Source organism: Onychomys torridus, chromosome 9, assembly GCF_903995425.1.
Source record: "Onychomys torridus chromosome 9, mOncTor1.1, whole genome shotgun sequence".
Taxonomy (NCBI): domain Eukaryota; kingdom Metazoa; phylum Chordata; class Mammalia; order Rodentia; family Cricetidae; genus Onychomys; species Onychomys torridus.
The window spans coordinates 5,149,976-5,169,571 of record NC_050451.1 but is presented as its reverse complement, the minus strand read 5'-3'; the positions used below and the strand labels follow the sequence as shown (position 1 = coordinate 5,169,571).

General features: G+C 47.1%; 1 protein-coding gene across 1 annotated transcript in view; it reads left to right on the top strand.

The window, feature by feature from the left end:
* Sh3bp5 (SH3 domain binding protein 5) overlaps positions 1–19,596 on the top strand; it is a 72,611-nt gene that overhangs the window by 50,567 nt on the left and 2,448 nt on the right. The window contains exons 4-7 of the mRNA XM_036199398.1: positions 4,730–4,894; positions 15,080–15,210; positions 17,150–17,192; positions 17,897–18,116. Of these exons, the coding sequence (XP_036055291.1) occupies positions 4,730–4,894; positions 15,080–15,210; positions 17,150–17,192; positions 17,897–18,116 (559 nt within the window). The remainder of the gene's footprint in view (positions 1–4,729; positions 4,895–15,079; positions 15,211–17,149; positions 17,193–17,896; positions 18,117–19,596) is intronic.

The window sequence follows — 19,596 nt, the reverse complement described above, 5'->3', positions numbered from 1 at the left end:
AAAAAAAAACAAAAACAAAAAAAACAAAATACTTGTAGCAAATGAACAAACACATGTGCACATACCACACACACACATACCACAAACAAACAAACCAACCACACAAAGGCTGGTGTAGTTGGGAAGCAGAGACAGGAGGATTGTGGCAAGTACAAGGCTGGCCTGGTCTACATAGAAAGTTCAAGGCTGGCATGGTCTACATAGAGACCTTTAAAAAATTGTGATTTGACTATCTTTATAATCCCAGACTTCAGGAAGGTGAGGCAGGAGAATTGCCTTGAGTTTTAGCCCAACCTCAAAGCCTCAAAGGAAGGTATCTCAAAACATAAATAAGTAAATAAATAAATAAATGGAAGAGGGGGCAGAGAGATTCCATTTTAGAAAACATTTGGGATCCAAAGGATGAATCCCTGTGTTTTCACTGTTGTAAAGCTGTGGGTAGATGGGGTTTGGAGTGATAGGAAAAGTTTCTGCACCCCAATAAGCCTCTCAACGGATGCAGCAATCCAAATCAGACCAAATCAAACTGAATAAGAAAAAGCCCAGGTTTAATGGCGAAAATGGTCCCAAAAGATTTTCCAGTCTCCAGAAAGGGGACATGGAAGAAAGACCAAAAAAACATGTGTCTGTTTTCTGGGGTGCAGTTTAAATACCCTGTGGGAGTGGTCTTGAGCATCTCTCCCCTGAGCGGTATTTGGCAGGCTTGAGACAGGGCTGGGTTTGAGGAGAGAGATGGGGAAGGGGAGTTGAGGTGGAGTTTCCACCTGAACCTTCCAGATTCTTTGGGTGTATGGGTGCCAGGGACTGAGGTGGAGCTCCCACCAGAACAGGATGGGTCACAATTCACCCTTTCCTGAACCTGTCCAGATTCACCCTTCTTGAACCTGTCTGGGAAGATGGAGGCCCCAGGGCTGGCCTTCTGGGAGAAAGAAGAAAGGGTAGAAGGAGGCTCAGCTTGGGGAGGGTGAGTCATGCCTGGTATCCAGTTACTTTTCAGTGACTGGTTAGTTCTAGAGAGGGTGGGCATCTCTATCCCTATGTGGCTAAGGCTACCCCAGTGGATGTAGTTGGTTGGTAGGTGGGCATTTTTTATTATTATTATTATTATTATTATTATTATTATTATTATTATAAATTAAATTTTTTTGAGACAGGATCTTGTTGTATAGCCCAGGCTAGCTTTTTAAAAGTACTCTTTTCAGGGTGGTGGTGGCACACACCTTTAATCCCAGAATTTGGGAGGCAGTGACAGGTGGATTTCCATGAGTTCGAGGCCAGTCTGGTCTACAGAGGACAGCCAGGGCTGTTATATAGAGAAACCCTGTCTTGAAACAAACCAACAAACCAACAAACCCCCTACAGCCCTGTCTCATGATACAGCTTCAGATGCTTTCTCTAGCCTCAAGTACTCCCCCATCTCCATCCTCTTAGCTGCATCTCCTCCCTGCCCTTCAGACCTCTCTTCAGGACCACCCTTCTTTATAAATCTTTCCTCTTATGGGAAGCAAGCCCCCTTCTCCTGCCCTGTGCACAGCCTGGAAGCTCAAATTTGTGCACTTCAGCCAAGGTGGGTCTCGTCTCCTGAGTGGATCTCTGGTCTGGAAGGCTGGGACTCTGGGTGCACAGGCCAGACCAGGGGATGCCTATCATGGGTTACCATGGGTCACTGAGCTCTTTCTTCCCCAGGGAGGCTGTGCTCTGTGCTCTCAGATGCTTTGTTTCTTTTCCCCTTAATTTTCTTTGCAAAGTACCTTCAGTCTTTGTGAAGATTTCCTCTAAGTCATGTGAGACGTTCTCTGGGGAAGGGTGGGGCCCTGTTGTTCCCCTCCTAAGTCCCAGGGGCTGTCCTGTTAGTGTCCCATCAGGGTTTCTGTAATTGGCCCAGGGACCCTGCTGACCTGGGGGCAGGGAAGTGATTCTGTGGCAGATTAACACTGAATGTGGCCTGCCCCTGCTCTGGTGGGAAATTGGAGGTGAGCCCAAGGAGAGTGGGGGCTGTAGTGTGATGTTACAGTGTGAGTATGGAGGTCAGAGAATGGCCTCAGGTGTAAGCTCTCACCCTCAACCTTGTTTGAGACAGGGTCTCATTTTCGCTCCTGCATTCACCAGGCTAACCACTGGCCTGTGAGCTTCTGGGGAGTTTCCTGTCTCCTCCATCTCCCATCTCACCATGGAGTGCCGGCGTTATAGATGTGTGCTACTGGATCTGGCTTTATTTGGGATCTGGGGACCTGAACTTAGGTCCTTACACTTGGCACAGAAAGCGCTTTGCTCACCAAGCCATCTCCCCAGCCCTGTGTCTTCCTGTCCTGGAACTCTCTTTGTAGACCAGGCTGGCCTCGAACTCACAAGTTGTTAATTGTTAGTGGTCAAGAAAAAAGCTGAACAAGGAGATTAGATTCAGTTTTTGTTTAAAAAAAAGAAAAAAGAGAATTTAGATAAAGAAATAATAGGATAAATGGGAAGATCATTGAATCTATTCTAAAAAGAAAAAGGGGAAGATATAGAAATGATAAAAGGTAGGTTTTTAGATCTATAAAAAGAGAATATGGATATAAGATTTAAAAGAAGACTATTGAATCTACTTGTAAAAAGGAACTACTTGTTTTAAATAGGGTAAGTAATGAAATTTTTTTTGTCTGAGTTTATCGAATGTTACTGGACTGGACATTGTTAATAAATATATAATGGAGTTTTTTAATCTGAATTTGTCAAATGTTAGTGGACTAGACATTGTTAATGTAATTCTTGACTGTATATATTGTATATACTTACTGGATATAGTTTTTCTTGTATTAGTTATAAGCTTTTTTAAATTTTAGACAAAAATAGGGGAAATGTGGTGGTTTTGTGTTCCCCAAAATATTGTGTGACCCTAAAAAACTTATCTGGGGTCAGAGAACAGAACAGCCACTAGATATAGAGACCAGAAAATGGTGGCACTCAAGCTTTAATCCTATTACTTGGGAGGCAGAAATCCATCCAGATCTCTGTAAATTCAAGGCCACACTGGAAACAGCCAGGCATGGTGACTCACGCCTTTAATCTCAGGAAGTGATGGCAGGAAGCAGAAAGGTATATAAGGCATGAAGACTAGAAACTAGAAGCTTTTGGAGGGTTAAGCTTTTAAGCTTTCCAGCAGCGGTTCAGCTGAGACCCATTCAGATGAAGACTCAGAGGCTTCCAGTCTGAGGAAACAGGATCAGCCGAGGAACTGGTAAGGTGAGGTAGCTGTGGCTTGTTCTGCTTCTCTGATCTTCCAGCATTCACCCCAATAACTGGCCTCAGGTTTATTTTCATTAATAAGACCTTTTAAGATTCCTGCAACATCCTGCTGGGATTAAAGGCATGCGCCATCACCACCTGGCCCGGCCATGTTTCTGATGCAGTCACGCAGACACATCACATGGCTCACTCTTGAGGGAGAAGCATCATTGTCCACACACACACACCAGTGTGAGAGTCACCAATGCAAATTTATAGTTTCTGGTAATCACTGAAGTAAAATTAATTTTGGTATATTTGATTTAATCTAGCATATCTCGAATATTATCTCATCACTGATCAGAAAAATGACTAATGGGATAATTAACGTTTTTTTGTTCAGTCTTTGAAATGAAGTGTTTTTTCTTTCCATGTGTATGTGTGTGGTGAGCATACATATGTGGCACACACATTAGCAGGTGCTCATGAATGTGTGTGTCCATGTGCATGTGGGGGGAGGGGGAATCAGGAATCCTCTTCAATCAGTTGTCTACCTTATTTTTTGAGGCAGGGTCTCAGTCAAACGCAGAGTCTCTAACCAGCTTGCTTCAAGGACCCCATCTTCATTTTCTGAACTGTGGCAGGTACTACACCTCCCTGGAATTTATGTGACTTTCAGGATCTGAACCTCTTGGCCCCTTGCTTCTGTGTTGCATAAGCAGCAGGGCCTGAGTTCTCAATCCCCAGAACCCACATAAGAAAGCCAGGCATAGTGGTGCGTGCTGTAATTCAGCACCGGGGAGGTGGATGGATTCCTAGCGCTCACTGGCCAGCCAGCCTAGCTTAATAGGTGAATTTCAGGCCAGTGAGAAACCTTGTTACAGAGAACAAAGCTCCAGGATTAACCTCGGGCTTCTCTGCATGCACACGTACACACAGAGACACACATATACACATAAACATTCATGTACACATACACACAAACACATCACACGTGCTGGGGGCTGCTGTAGCTATGAGGATGCTGTAGGGTTGTGTCGGGTCCTGGGCCTGGCCACTGCCATGAGTGGCCTGTCCCTGCAGTTAGTGTGGATTGAGGCGGTGGCCATGCTAGGCTGGCACTTACGTTGTGGGGCGTTTGCCTGAAGCCTTGCTTCTGACCAGCTTTGGAATCTCAGGGGTGAGGATGTTTTCAGCTGCTGTGCCTCATCTGTAGCACAAAGCCCCACAACTATGGTGTCTGGGGGCACTTTTGGTTCTAATGTACAGGGAAAGTACCCAGGACTGCTGTGCCTACCAGGGCTTCGATCCTGAGCCAGGGCTTTGGAGAATGGCCATTACCAACACAGATGCAAGGTCTATGCAGTTACTTATCTGTTGAGCTCCAGATGTGAAGAATGTCCGCTGACCTATCTGGGTTCCACTCAGCCATCAGCCACCTGTTACCCCATCCCATTCTCCGGGGTGTGGTGATGGGCCCCAGGGACTCCCGGCCTTTGCCTCACAAGACCTTCTCTCTCAACAGGCTCAGCTGGAAGCTCAGAAAGCCACACAGGACTTCCAGAGGGCCACTGAGGTGCTCCGTGCTGCCAAGGAGACCATCTCCCTGGCTGAGCAGCGGCTGCTGGAGGATGACAAACGACAGTTTGACTCTGCTTGGCAGGAGATGCTGAATCACGCCACTCAGAGGGTAGGAGTGACGTGTGTACGCTGGCCATGGGCACCTGGGCCCCTAGGCCTGGATGCTGTGTGTTCTTTGGGTCCCCACAGGGGTAGAGACAGGTTCCTGGGTAGCATGAAATGTTCCTGTAAAGGTCATGGGCTGTCTGCTCTCTGTAGCCTTTTTGGGGCACTGGCTTTAAGCCATACTCAGGCATGACAGTCCCCCAAGTGACAGATGAGGCTAATCTTGCTCTGTATTGCCTGAAACTTGTCTGGTTCACATGGTCCCTGAATGTCTTGGCAGTGGAGTCAGGTTTCCCAGAGGGGCCAGGATGCTCTCCAAGGTTGGCTCCCAGGACACCAGAAGGACTGCAGGTCCCTGGTAGAAATCCCATTAACAGTCTCAACCTGCCCATGGGTGTGTACATTGGAGGGTGAAGTGCCTAGCCCAGAAACAAGTGGGCACTTACTCACTGAGGCAGGGCCTTCCAGGTGAAGCTGGGGTCTGGGGAGTAGTAAGTATGTAGTGGGCAGTCGCTGGGAGTGATTGTCATGTGTGATTATGTCAGCATTATTTGGCTCTCTACTTGCTCCCAGGACTTCCTCTCTGGCCACCTTGCTCAGAATTGGAAGCGATAACTGTCTTGGTCTAGGTAGGCTACTAAACAAAATACCATAAACCGACTGGCTCCTACATAGAGATATATTTCTCACAGTTCTCGAAGCCAGGAAGTCCAGAATCAAGGCTAACATATGTAGTGTCTGACTGTTTCTGGTTCTCAGAGGGCCATCTCCTCATAAAGTGGCAAATGAGCATTCTCTTCTTGTGCTAGGGATCAAACCCAGGACCTTTCACATTGTAGGCAAGCAGTCTAACACTGAACTACATCCCCACTCCTTGGGCACCGGTCCTACAGCACCACTCCCTGAAGGCCCACGATATCACCACATTGGGGACATTCCTACCCTAGCAAGTAGGGCCACGTGCTTGATGCTGTAGACTCTGATTTGCTGAGGTCACAGAATATTCCTGGATACTGCTTCCCTCTACCAGGTACAGCTCTAGTTCTTCTGATTCTTGGTCTCCTTGGCACCAGCTTGTCCCCCACGAGGCCAAAGGTTTGTTGTAGGGCAGGCAGACAAGCTGCGGTCCCTGGGCACTTTGGTTTCAGTGAGGGCCAGGAAGGCTGTCTGTGGGGCTAGGAGAGAGGTCCAGGAGTCAATGCCAGTGGCTGCTCCCGTCAGTCTCCCCTACCACAGTTGCTCAAGTCCTGGGGGATCTGATGATTAAAGATGGCCTTGAGTACCTTTAAATAGAAAAGCCTGACATACAAATGACTTCAGGAGGCAGATCTGATGTGACTTTCCACCAACTCTCCCTGGGGCTGGAGACAGAGCCTGTGGCTGGCAGCCTGGAGCTTCCTGCCCCCTGGTGGCCATGGTGCTTATAGACCCAGCGAGGCTGAGAAGATTCTTACCGGGTCAGCTGTAGAGAAACCTGAAGGGGAGGTTAGAAGATGTGCAAAGCGAAGCCTGGTAGAGGAGAAGGAGCAACTAACCAAGCCGCAGGCCCACCTCTCCTTTTGGTCCTCTTGCCCTCCAAAGCTGTGGATCTGTAGAAGCCTGTAAGAGGCCATTTCAGAAATTCCAAATGTGTGTGCTTATGGTGGTCTATGCCTATAATGCCAGACAGGAGACTGAGACAGAAGAATCAAGACTAACCTGGGCTACATGAGGGACCCTGTCTTCTAAAAAAAAAAAAAAAAAGGAGAAAGAAACCACTGGACCCGTTCCTGTGAAATAAGAAAGTCCATGTTTTAGTCATGGGGTTAACAGTGGTGAGTAACTGCCCACAAAGAGGCCTCCTGAGACACTGTCCACAAGGCACCACATGCTTAGTCTTTGGAAACCATGTTCTGGGGTCTGCAGCAAACAGACTGTGGAGCTTTACAAGGTCGCTTCAGACCTCCTCAGGTCAGTCGGGGCGTCACAGTGGCCCATGGACCCCCTGACCACTAAAACAAAGGACCCAGGCATCTGGTTCATGTGGTGGGGGGCAGCAACCTGTGTGAGTCAACGTGGAGTTCTTCCCCATCACGGACAGTGTCTCCTTTACTTTGGTTCCGTCATGGTTGCAGAGCCTTGGGATGATTCTCCTTGAACTGGTGAGAAATGATCCTCCCCTCTGAGCAGGTAGCTCAGTAACAGAACAAGTGATGGCCCTGTGCTGTGGATATCGCTCTGTATAAATAAAATGCTGATTGGCCAGTAGCCAGGCAGGAAGTGTAGGCAGGACAAGCAGAGAAGAGAATTGTGGGAAGCAGAAGGCTGGAGAGAGACGCTGCCAGCTGCTGCCATGAGAAGCAACATGTAAAGACACCGGTAAGCCACAGCCACGTGGCAAAGTATAGATTAATAGAAATGGGTTAATTTAAGATAAAAGAAGTAGATAACAAGAAGCCTGCCATGGCCATACAGTTTGTAAGCAATATAAGTTTCTGTGTGTTTACTTGGTTGGGTCTGAGTGTCTATGGGCCTGGCAGGTGAGAGAGATTTGTCCTGACTGTGGGCCAGGCAGGAAAACACTAACTACAGCCCTTAGCCTGTAAGAAGCCAGATCCAACCCTGGCAACGGGAAAAACCCACATAAAAATGCTCTTGAGAAAGAATAATACTCAACTTCATATAGAAAAACAAAAAACCCAGGATAGCCAAAAGAATCCTGTACAATAAAACAAACTCTGGAGGCATCACAATCCCCAACCTCAAGTTCTACTATAGAGCTACCATAATAAAAACAGCTTGGTACTGGCATAAAAAACCGACATGTGGACCAATGGAATCAAATTGAAGACCCTGACATTAACCCTCACACCTATGAACATATAATTTTTGACAAAGAAGCCAAAAATGTACAATGGAAAGAAGAAAGCATCTTCAACAAATGGTGCTGGCATAACTGGATGTCAATGTGTAGAAGGCTGCAAATAGATCCATATCTGTCACCGTGCACAAAACTTAAGTCCAAGTGGATCAAAGACCTCAATATAAATCCAGTTACTCTGAACCGATAGAAGAGAAAGTAGGAAGTAGTCTTGAATGCATTGGCACCAGAGATCACTTTCTAAATATAACACCAGTAGCACAGACACTGAGAGAAACAATCAATCAATGGGACCTGTTGAAACTGAGAAGCTTTTGTAGAGCAAAGGACATGGTCAACAAGACAAAGCAACAGCCTACAGAATGGGTAAAGGTCTTCACCAACCCCACATCTGACAGAGGGCTGATATCCAGAATAGATAAAGAACTCCAGAAATTAGACATCAAAATGCCCAACAGTCCAATTAAGAAATGGGCTATAGAACTAAACAGAGAATTCTCAACAGAGGAAGTTCAAATGGCTGAAAGACATTTAAGGAATTGCTCAACATTCCTAATTATCCGGGAAATGCAAATCAAAATGTCTCTGAGATACCACCTTACACAAAAACACAGAAGACAGCTTATGCTAGAGAGGATGTGGAGCAAGGGGAACTCTCCTCTACTGCTGGTGGGAATGCAAGCTTGTACAGCCACTTTGGAAATCACTATGGCACTTCCTTAGAAAATTGGGAATCAATCTCCCACAAGACCCAGCTGTAGCACTCTTGGGCATATACCCAAGGAATGCTCAATCATACCACAAGGGCATTTGCTCAGCTATGTTCATATCAGCATTGTTTGTAATAGCCAGAACCTGGAAACAACCTAGATGCCCTTCAACTGAAGAATGGATAAAGAAAATATGGTACATATACACAATGGAGTACTACTCTGCAGAAAAAAATAATGACATCATGAGGTTTGCAGGCAAGTGGATGGATCTAGAAAAAATCATCCTGAGTGAGGTAACCCAGACTCAGAAGGACAAACATGGTATGTACTCACTCATAGGAGGATACTAGATGTAAAACAAAGATGACTAGACTGCTACACAACTCCAGGGAGGCTACCTAGAAAACTGGACTCTAGGAAAGACACAGGGATCACCCAATGACAGAGAAATGGATGAGATCTACATGGACAACAGTGGGAGTAATGAAGGGCAAGGTTTGAGGGAAAGAAAGCTTAGGGAGCAGGAGATCCCAGCTGGATCAAGAACAGAAAGGGAGAACAAGGAATAACAGACCATGATAAATGAAGACCAAATGAGAACAGGAATAGGCAGAGTGCTGGAGAAGTCCCCAGAAATCCACAATGATACATCCTCTGTAGACTGCTAGCAATGGTCGAGAGAAAGCCTGATCTGACCTAGTCTGGTGATCAGATGGCCAAACACCCTAACGGTCGTGCTGGAACTCTCATCCAAAAACTGATGGAAGTGGATGCAGTGATCCTCAGCCAGGCCCCAGGTGGAGCTCCAGGTGTCCAATTGTCAAGAAAAAGGAGGGACTGTGGGAGCGTGAATTGCTGAGACCAAGATTGGAAAAGCACAGGGACAAATAGCCAAACAAATGGAAGCACATGAACTATGAACCAAAGGCTGTGGAGCTCCCAGCTGGATCAGGCCCTCTGGATAAGTGAGACAATTGAATAGCTTGAATTGTTTGGGAGGCATCCAGGCTGTGGGACCAGGACCTGTCCTTAGTGCATGAGCTGGCTCTTTGGAACCTTGGGCTTACACAGGGACACTTTGCTCAGCCTGGAAGGAGGGGACTGGACCTGCCTGTACTGAATCCACCAGGTTTAAATGAATTCCCAGGGGAGTCTTGGCCCTGGAGGAGATGGGAACGGAGGGGAGGGGATGGGGGGAAGGTGGGGTCAGGGGCAGGAGGGGGGAGGACAGGGGAACCCATGACTGATGTGTAAAATTAAAACACAAATATAATAAAAAAAAAAAAGTTTAAAAAAATGCTCTTGAGACCATGGCCTTTCCCCTCCTCACTATACACTATTCAGAGCTTCAGCCCACAGTGTAAGATAGACACAATCCTTCCTGCAGTCCAGATGCTCATGTTGGGCTCTGAAACAGCATGAGTGACTGTGACCCTCTGTCTGAATCCAGCATTTCTCCCAATGGACCGTTTCCCAGGCCTCATGGGGGCTAGCATGCTGGGATGCCTCAGCAGAAGGCCATGCAGAAACTGGCTGACTTCTGGAGATGCCAGGAAGCCTGTTTCATTAGGGGAATGGAGCTTCTTATAACCCTCTCCTCCATATCTCCACATGTTCCTCACTTGAGGCCATCTGTCTCTTCTCGGTCCTCAGTCTAATGGTGACATTAGATGGCCATACTGAAGCTGTAAACACCCTAGATGTCAGGAACCCCAGTATTCTCCAGTGGTCACATGTAACACCCTAGACAGGCCATGGGGATGGTTCTCAACTTGGTGCTGAGAAACAGCACATGATTCCAGGAACACTGCCAGGCCTGCTGCTGAGCAGCCTCCCTTGGGACACAGGGCTTGTGTCTGCCATTCCTTAGCACCAGAGGGAGGTTTGGCAGCAGAGGCATTTCCAGACCTTGGTTTCTTTGATCTTGAAGCAGCCTTTTGGGGAAGGCAGTGGCTTTCAGTTCTCCAGCCAGGAGTGCTGGCAGCCTGGGAGGGAGCGATCAGCTTTCCTCATGTCTGCTACAAGGGACCAGATGGAGGAATAGGGAAATGTGGCGTGGACAGAGGAAGGCAGCCCTTGCTGATGAGCTGGCAGCAGGGGTTCCTGGAGAGGAAAAGACAAGACATGGTCAGCCTCTCCTCCAGGATGCCTGGAAAACTGCCTGAAGGGGAATGAGGGCACCTTATGTCCCCTCCTTGGTGTAGAGGTGCAATCTAGAGTTGTTTGGTGAGGCTGTGAGGAGATGGGAAAGCCCCTTTCCGCCTGGATGTTTGAGGCTAGAGAGAGGCTGTGGATGGGCTCCAGGACAAGGCCCAGTTAGGGAAATACTCTAAACGACCTGAGTGGAAGAGACGACCTCTTCCATCTTAGTTGTCTTTTTGAGCTAAGTTCACCTGTTGCCTTCTAGCTCTGAGAAGGATGTGGAAAGCAGAACACCATTGCCCATCTTTGTGTGTCCTGTGTGCATGCCATGGCTGTGGCAAATGGGACACAAGGACCTGTGGCAAAATGCAGAGGAGCACTGCAGCCTGTTAGAATGTTTCCTCCAAGCTGGGCAGTGGCGTTGCAAGGGGATCCACAGACCATGTGGCATGGGAATACATAGGGAATACGGCGTCTCAAACAATGAAACGAAAACCAGAGGCATGCTTACTACCACCTACTACCCAAATGCCACCTACTCAGGACCCTCTCCATGTGCTGCCTCTGCTACCACAGCGCCTCTGAGCAGCCAGAGCTACCCCAGCTGCCTGGATCCCACACTGCTTTGAATGATGCCAGAGCTGCAATACCCTGCTAGGCTATCAGCTCCAGATTTGGCCTCTTGTTCTTTGCCACAGGAGGTGCTTCTCAGTGTAAATGGTGTGTCAGTGTGTTAACAGTGAAACAGAAGAGCACCTTGTAGAGATGGGAATAGGGAACCCGAGTCTGGACAAAATACCCGACCAATGGGAGCTTCCAGGAGCCAGGGGTGGCCCCGGAGAAGGCTTTCCTCTGTGCCTCCATCTCTCTTGCCCTATGCTGATCCACCTTTCCGGGGGGAGGTTTTTGTCCCTGGGCCCCAACTTTGCCTTCCCCTCGTGTCTAACTTCCCTCCCCTATCACTGCACACAGCTTATGCCTGATCCTAGGCTGCTGATGGAGGAGCCTCCTTGGTTTCCTAGGCAGTGTACCAAGGTGACTTGCTTGGTGGCCACTGGGCAGGAAGCTGTGTGTGTAGTGGTGGGGGGTCTCTTTCTAGAGCTGGAGGCTGTGTAGGTGGAGAGGCGAGATGCAGACAAAGTATAGTGATGTGTTCTGGTAGGGTGAGGCAGAAATCCTGATGTGTGTCGCCTCTGAAGGCATTGCTGGCAGTGTAGCAAAGTGCTTGGGGCGCTCCAGGTGCTGACGTCTAGAAAGCCTTTGCTTGTTTGCAGCCTGGGAGCTGACGTGGAATGAGGGAGAGCCCTGCTTCGCCTGGGACACATTCTGCTCAGCATCTCAAAACGGCATCTTTTCAGCTGAGTCCACTTCAAGTGCATCTGTTCGGTTCTGTGCAGAGCTCCCATAAAAAAATGAGTCACATCTGATACATTGTCTGAGAAGCATGGGGTTTTCAGGTTTCATAAAAGTTAGGCCAATAATTCATTAAGAGCCCAGCCCCGAGCTTTAATCCCAGCACTCAGGAGGCAGAAGCTGGCAGGATCTCTGTGAGTTCGAGGTCAGCCCGGTTTACAAAGTGAGTACCAGGATAGCCAGAGGTTACACAGAGAAACCCTGTCTTGAAAAACCAAAATAACAACAACAATAACAACAATAATAATAATTCATTTAAAGCTTAAGATTCAAGACTAGACTGAGGAGCTACTGCTGTTTCCCCACGTGTCAAGCATGAGATACTTATTTGTTTCATTGTGAAATATTTGTGTTAGAAATAAAAAAAGGATTCTTCTAGCTCTTTAGCTAGCATGTTGCCTTGCTCCAGCCTGACTCTCTTCTCTACTTTTCCTTAAAAATTATATACACTTATAAAACACACACATTATAATAAGGTAAAAGCATAATTATTATACAAGCAAAAAATATTATCATGGTAGTGGTTTGACCTGATAAAGGAGGAAATTACTATGTTATACTAGTTCTGAATATTTGAATTCAAGTTGTTGAATTTAGTCATTAATCAAAAAAAAAAAAAAAAAAAAAAGACCCACAGCTTAGTCTTACAGGGCAATCCGAGGGAGTCACTCCTTCCCATGAGTTCATCTTAAGTCAAGCTGACAAAAATTAACCAGCCCCACTGTCCCTTGTCAGCTTGACACATGGATACATCACTATTAACCATGTTCCCAGGACCTCTTACTAATATCACAGTGTAAAATACAGGACAGAGCCAGGCATGTGCATACCTTTAATCCCAGCAGTCAGGAGGCTCAGACAGGTGGATCCCTGAAAATCCAAGGCCAGCTAGACCTACAAATCGAGTTCCAGGCCAGCCAGAGCTACAAGTAAGACCTTGTCTCAAAAACAAAAAGGAAAGAAAAACAATAAAATGCAGCCAAACATTTCAAAGTTCCTTGGTGGGCTGGAGAGACACTCAGCAGTTAAAGAGCACTGGCTGCTCTTCTAGAGGATCTGGGTTCAATTCCCAGTACTCACATGGAGGCTCACAACCGCCTGTAACTCCAGTTCTAACCCCCTCCTCTGGCTTCCACAGGCACTCATGTAGTGCACAGACATACATGCATGCAAAACACATACATACATACATAAAAATAAATACATCTAAAAAAACATTTTAAAAGTCCCATTGTTAGCCGGGCAGTGATAGCGCACGCCTTTAATCCCAGCACTCGGGAGGCAGAGCCAAGCGGATCTCTGTGAGTTCGAGGCCAGCGTGGGCTACAGAGTGAGATCCAGGAGAGATTCCAAAGCTACACAGAGAAACCCTGCCTCAAAAAAAAAAAAAAAAAAAGTCCCATTGTCGGAGTTGGGGATTTAGTTCAGTGGTAGAGCTAGCAAGCACAAGGCCCTGGGTTCGGACCTCAGCTCCAAGAAAAAAAATAAATAAAAAATAAAAAAAAGTCCCACTGTCAAAAATTCAGCACATAAAAGTCTAATTTTTTTTTTTTTTTAACATATCCTAAGTCTCTTAACTGGGGATACCTGTAAAATAAAAAATAAAAAAAAATTTAAAGGAAATCCAAGTTAAATACTTTCTTCAAAAGGAAATATAAAAGCAAGTCAAAGAAAAACTCATCATCCAGCAGTATAAATCAAATTCTGTAGCTCAGTGTCCAGTGTCTGGAACTCACTCATGATCTGGATCCAAAGGGCTTGGGCAGCCCCCCCCCCCCACCCCTAGCTTTGCCACCCACAGCATGTGCACAGTTTCAGACTCGGGCTGCCTCCACTCAACACCTGATACTTCCTTGGTGATTGCTCCATAGTCCTAGCATCTCCAATACCCTGGGGTCTCCACTGCAACGGAGGCTGCACCTTCACTAGGGACTTCTGGGCATTCATGATGCCAGCCAGTCCTCAGTTTGTTTCCTTGATCTTGTCAATCCTGGGGTCTCTACTGAACCAGGGCTGACGGGATGTCAGAGAATTCTAGTAACCTTTCTGTGTGCTTCTTTCCCCAGCAAGTTACCCCTGCTGGGGTCTAGGAGAGAAGCCAAGGACCACGCCCCACTCCCTTACCCCACTCTGGTTAAGAGGGACTGACCCCATGACCTTGCCTAACCTCGTAGCCATTTCTCTAGTTGTACAGTATAGTGTGGCTATACCTAGAAGACAAGGAACATGGCTGTCCTTGCGGTTTTTAGATCAGGCCTTGCTCTGGTCCTGGTTCAGGACACTCTGGACTCTTGTTTGTTTATCAACAGGTTTGACGCTATGTTTCTACCAGAACTTCGCCTTTCTCTTGATGGTGGATTTTTGCAAACCTCAGACTCTAATATGAACAACTTTGTTTCAACTTTAACTGATGAGATGCATTCTGGGCTCTTTTGTGGCACAATTTCAGGACCGTTGGGGAAAGGCTGCCCTGCTGACTTTTCTGCTGTCATGCCTAGTTTTGGTGCTTTTTGTTTTAATGTTCTTCAAGTTAGGTAGCTCTGAAGCCCCCACTGGTGCAGTTTGACCATTTGCCTGTCCATCAGGCTGGCCCCAGGGTTCTCCCAGGTTCTGCAGGCCCGTGCAGAAGGAAGTAGATATTGGTTGAAGCTGAGTATTTCACAGATTTCTCAAGATTTTTACTTTTTGATTGTTTTTTTTTTTCTCAGTCACTGTCATAGCCAACTTGGGTATATTATCAGATAGGCTTTTTCTTTTTTTTCTTTTTTCTTTTTGGTTTTTTGAGACAGGGTTTCTCTGTGTAGATTTGCACCTTTCCTGGAACCCACTCTGTAGCCCAGGCTGGCCTCAAACTCACCGAGATCCGCCTGCCTCTGCCTCCCGAATACTGGGATTAAAGGTGTGCGCCACCACTGCCCAGCTCAGCCTTTTCAAACTATATATATATCAGGAAGAAAGCAGATCCTGTTTTATTGACATTTAATCTTAATTTTCCTGTAGATTTTCTGAAGGAACTTTTTGTTTTTTTAATGACATGAGGGTCTCTGCTGTTGTTTGAAAGGTCATGGAGGCCGAGCAGACCAAGACAAGGAGTGAACTGGTACACAAGGAGACAGCAGCCAGGTACAATGCTGCCATGGGCCGCATGCGGCAGCTGGAGAAGAAACTCAAGCGAGCCATCAACAAGTCCAAGTAAGTCTGGGCACATCCTTCCCTGGGTGGGAGTGGCTCTCTTCTGCATCTGCTCCACTTTTCCTCTACTTTCACCGAGGGATTGCCTGAGCAAGCTCTCTATATAGGTAGGCCCTAGAGATTCCTGCCTATTGCCCTGTGCCCCAGGAGTCATATGTGACACCCCCATACCACCCCCTGCTGCCACTGCCATGGGCAGGGAGACCAGCAGGGGGCAGGAGAATTGCTCCAGATATGACTTACATGGATGACACAGAAAAAGGAATTTCCAAAGCAAACTATTATCTGGCCCATAGGCTACGCTTTGGGGAACTCGGCTTGTATGCTTGGCTTTGTAGCTGATGGTATGGACTAGACAAGACCCTGTCCCTGTTTGCCTATCAGCACAGTAGGGGTGACTTCTGCTCATTGTTCATGGTTTCTGTGCATCAAGAGCTGCTGAAATGCTACAAGATTGGTTAGTGGCACTTTTCCTAAGCTCTTCTCCTGATACCCCTCTACATGTTGACAAAGTAACAATCATGGTGGGAAAACATGACTGGGGAGACAGGGTCCCCCAGGGGGGCCTCCAAGAGAAAGGACCCAACAGTGAGTCAGAACTGGGACCGAAAGTTATGTGCTAAGCTATTGATGTGTGCTCCTCCTGGCTCTGAGCAGCTAGAAGCTTGACAGAGAACCTGTGTTAAGGTTAAAGAACATGCCAGGTGAGTAAGGAAGACGTTATTAAATGAAGGGGTTGCTGCTCTCTGCTCTGTACTACCCCATGTCTTCTCCTAGACTTACCCTCTGACTTCTGCCTGCTCCCTCCAACCATCACAGATACATGCAGCTATAGGAAACGTTTAAGTGTTTGCCACTGCCCTTCAGTAGATATATATGACCTTCTGGGGACACAGCTGGGAGAGGTGGTGAGGGTTCCTGCAAACCCCTCCCCTCCCCCATGGCCAAGGGAGAAGCTTTCCATGCTGCTTGCTTTGTTTAGTGTGAATACATGGGAGTTTCAAGTCCCTGGTGCCCTCTGTACACTTCTCTCACACTTGACCTGTCACTCATCACTCACCTGGTGAGGAAACAAACTCCCTGTAGTCACACTCTGCCAACCTCTCCAGACACTTTTGGATGCCTCCTGTTTGCCTGTGAGCCTGGACACCAGTTCCATGGAATGGCTTCAGGGGCTCTGGTGGGTCACTCTGTTGTCCCCTGTTGCTTGGGTCACACTTCCTTCCCTTGTTCTCCATCTTTGACATTCATGTTCACCTGGACATCTCCTCCACCTACCACACTTTCTCTACACCTTGGCTGGGCTGATATCCACTCCATTTGGCCACTAAAAGGGGCTTATGCCCACATTTCAGATTTTCCTCATGCACCAAAAAGGGTCCCACAATATGTCGTCATCAGCAATTACAGATGCAGGACATAGGGATTTAATGGAGGAGGAATAACTCAGACACTAAGGCTGCTACCAAGTACCAGCTCTTCTGTCTGACCCAGAGTCCAGGGGGCTTGTCTTTCTCCTTGCCTGTAACCTGATTGGTTCACCAATACCTAGCCTTTGTCACTGTACAAGAGGACCGATTTGAGGTTGAAGAAGTGTCTTGCTATGCCCAGCTGACAGGAAGTGGTATTGCTTGCTTCCGTAGTTGGGCTCAGCAGAGGAAGTGTTTTTTAGCAGCCTGTTCCTCAGTCCCATCTTCTCTATTGGTCAGTAGACCCAAACAGTCTCCCTAGAGTAAAATGAAGCAGGATGTAAGGTTTCCAAAATCTTGAGATGGGAGTGAGGAGGCTACTGAACTTATGTATCTACTGAGACCTAGGGTGAGCCAGTAGCTCTGCTGGTGTCTGGCCTAAATCCTGAATGGTCTGACTAGCTGTAGTGGATTTATCTATAGTTCACCATGAGATCACATCCTTAACAGTTTCTTCCTGTCTTCTACAGGCCTTATTTTGAGCTCAAGGCAAAGTACTATGTGCAGCTTGAGGTATGTGTGTCCTTGGATTTGTCACTGTTTTTCCCCCTCCTCCCTTGTCCTTGTTTTGTTCTCTACTCCTACCCACACTCAAAACGCAACTTTAGTGTGGTAGCTGGCCTTCAAATGACCCATGTGCTGAGGGGAAAATGGAGAAACATATTCCTAGACCTTAGTTCTCAAATGGTGTTGGGTGTTTGCATGTTGTCTGGAGCTATTTGCCGTTCACTCACTTGCTCACTGAATTGTACTAACTTACTAGGTCTCGGTGTGAGCTCCTAAGACAAGCAGTCCTGGAAACCTTTTGGTAGTAAAGTTCCCAGGCTCTCCACCCTACTGTCAGAACCCTTGGGGGTTGGGTCAGCAGTCTGCATTGTAAGTAGCCCTACAGGTGATTCAGATACGGGACCAAGAACTTCTGTCTGGGACCAAGTGAGGAAGCTACAGGACTTACCTGTCTGCTGTTCCTCCCTTGATGGCTACATCCTGTTAATGACCATTTCTGCATATTCTCATGTCATATGGACTGATGTTGAGATGACAGTGATTTTCTTTACAGGGAGTGGGTAGCCATGGTGAAAGTAATCGACTCCCCCTTAGGGCATCGTTTCTTGGGTGTTTCAGGAAGTTCTGTGTTGTAATCATGTGTAGCCCCTCTCTGAATAGGGATATGCAGAACCACTCTGGCTTACCAAGTCCTCTATTTCCCCATTCAGCAACTGAAGAAGACAGTGGATGACCTTCAGGCCAAGCTGGCCCTGGCAAAAGGCGAGTATAAGGCAGCCCTGAAGAGCCTGGAGAGGATCTCCGATGAGATACATGAGCGTCGGCGTTCCAATGCCATGGGGCCTCGGGGCTGTGGTGTGGGAGCAGAGGGCAGCATCACATCAGTGGAGAACCTGCCTGGGAGCAAACTGGAGCCTGATGCTATTTCTGGTGAGTCTGGCCAGCGGGGATCACACAGCATATGTGATCTGCTTTCAGGGCCATCGTGTCCCACAGTCCTTCTCCTTTGCCCACCACTGGAGAATTGGAGAATTGGGCAGGCCTGCAGGCTGTTTGGTGGTTTCTCGTGTTTTGTAGGACACTATGTTCCTTGGTTTACTACTGAATGTTAGCATTCCATGGTCAAGTAAGTCTGGGAAATGTTCCACCTCCACCCCTCTCAGAGAGTCTAAGTACACATTAGAACATTCAAGACTTTAAGAAATTCTGAGGACAGATTTAATAGGGACTTAGGACACAGAGTTGATGATTCAGACCCCAGTTCACCACTGCATGGTGTGGGCTAGCAGGGCCTTGATGTGTTAGCTGCTTCAGCTATGTGATGGGGATAGTGTCTTGTCTGCTGTGAAGGTAAGGAGGATTGTTAGAAGTGGCAGCTGGCAGCTCTCCCTGGTCTGAGCACATGGGATAGCCTGTGGACCTAGGATAGAGGATTGACCTAGTTTCTGCTAGTCGAGAACACTACACTGTGACACTCACTGAACAGACACCTCACGGATTTTCTTTTTCTGTGGAGAAATCTATTGTTGCTTAGGCCCCTTCCTCAGCAATTCTTTCCTTTTTCTTTTTCTTTTTTTTTTTTTCTTTCGAGACAGGGTTTCTCTGTGTAGCTTTGAACCTTTCCTGGATCTCGCTCAGTAGACCAGGCTGGTCTTGAACTCACAAAGATCCACCTGCCTCTGCCTCCCGAGTGCTGGGATTAAAGGCGCCACCACCACCAGGCTTCCTTTTTCTTATTAGTAGTAGTATTTTTGAAAATAATTTATGTTTATGAGTGTTTTTTCCTACATTTATCTATGTATACCACGTGCTTGCCTGGTATTAAAAGAGGTTACCGGATACTCTGGAGTTAGACAGTTGTAAGCTTCCATGTGGGTCCTGGGAGTCAAACCTGGGTCCTCTGGAAGAGCAGCAGGTGCTCTTAACCACTAAGCCATCGATAGCCCCATGCTCAACAACTCTAGAAGACCATCAACAATGCTGAATTGCCAGGTTGAAGGGAAATGAAACTATAATGTAATCAATGACTCTGAATGAGTTACTTTATATATCACTTCATTAATCCCATACATAGAGCATCTGAGCAATCAAGTAGCTTGACAAGGCCACACAGTGGAGTTAGGATCTGAATTCAGTCTGTCTCAAGTAATACAGTACTTCTCTGGAAGGCCATTTTTTAAGATGCCATAGGCATAAAGGGAACTAGGAAAGACCTTAAAAGCAAGAATGCAGGCTGAGAGGCTCTGAAAACAAGAATGGTGTGTCTCTGAGCCTTGGTTCTTCTGGTCCCCAAACTCAGGCACAGCCAGAGCATTGTAAATGAGTGTTGTTCTTTGCTGCAAACAGTGGTCTAGGCAGGCTTTGAGGGAGATCAGAAGTTACTAGACATTCCATGCAGGGCTGCCCTTTC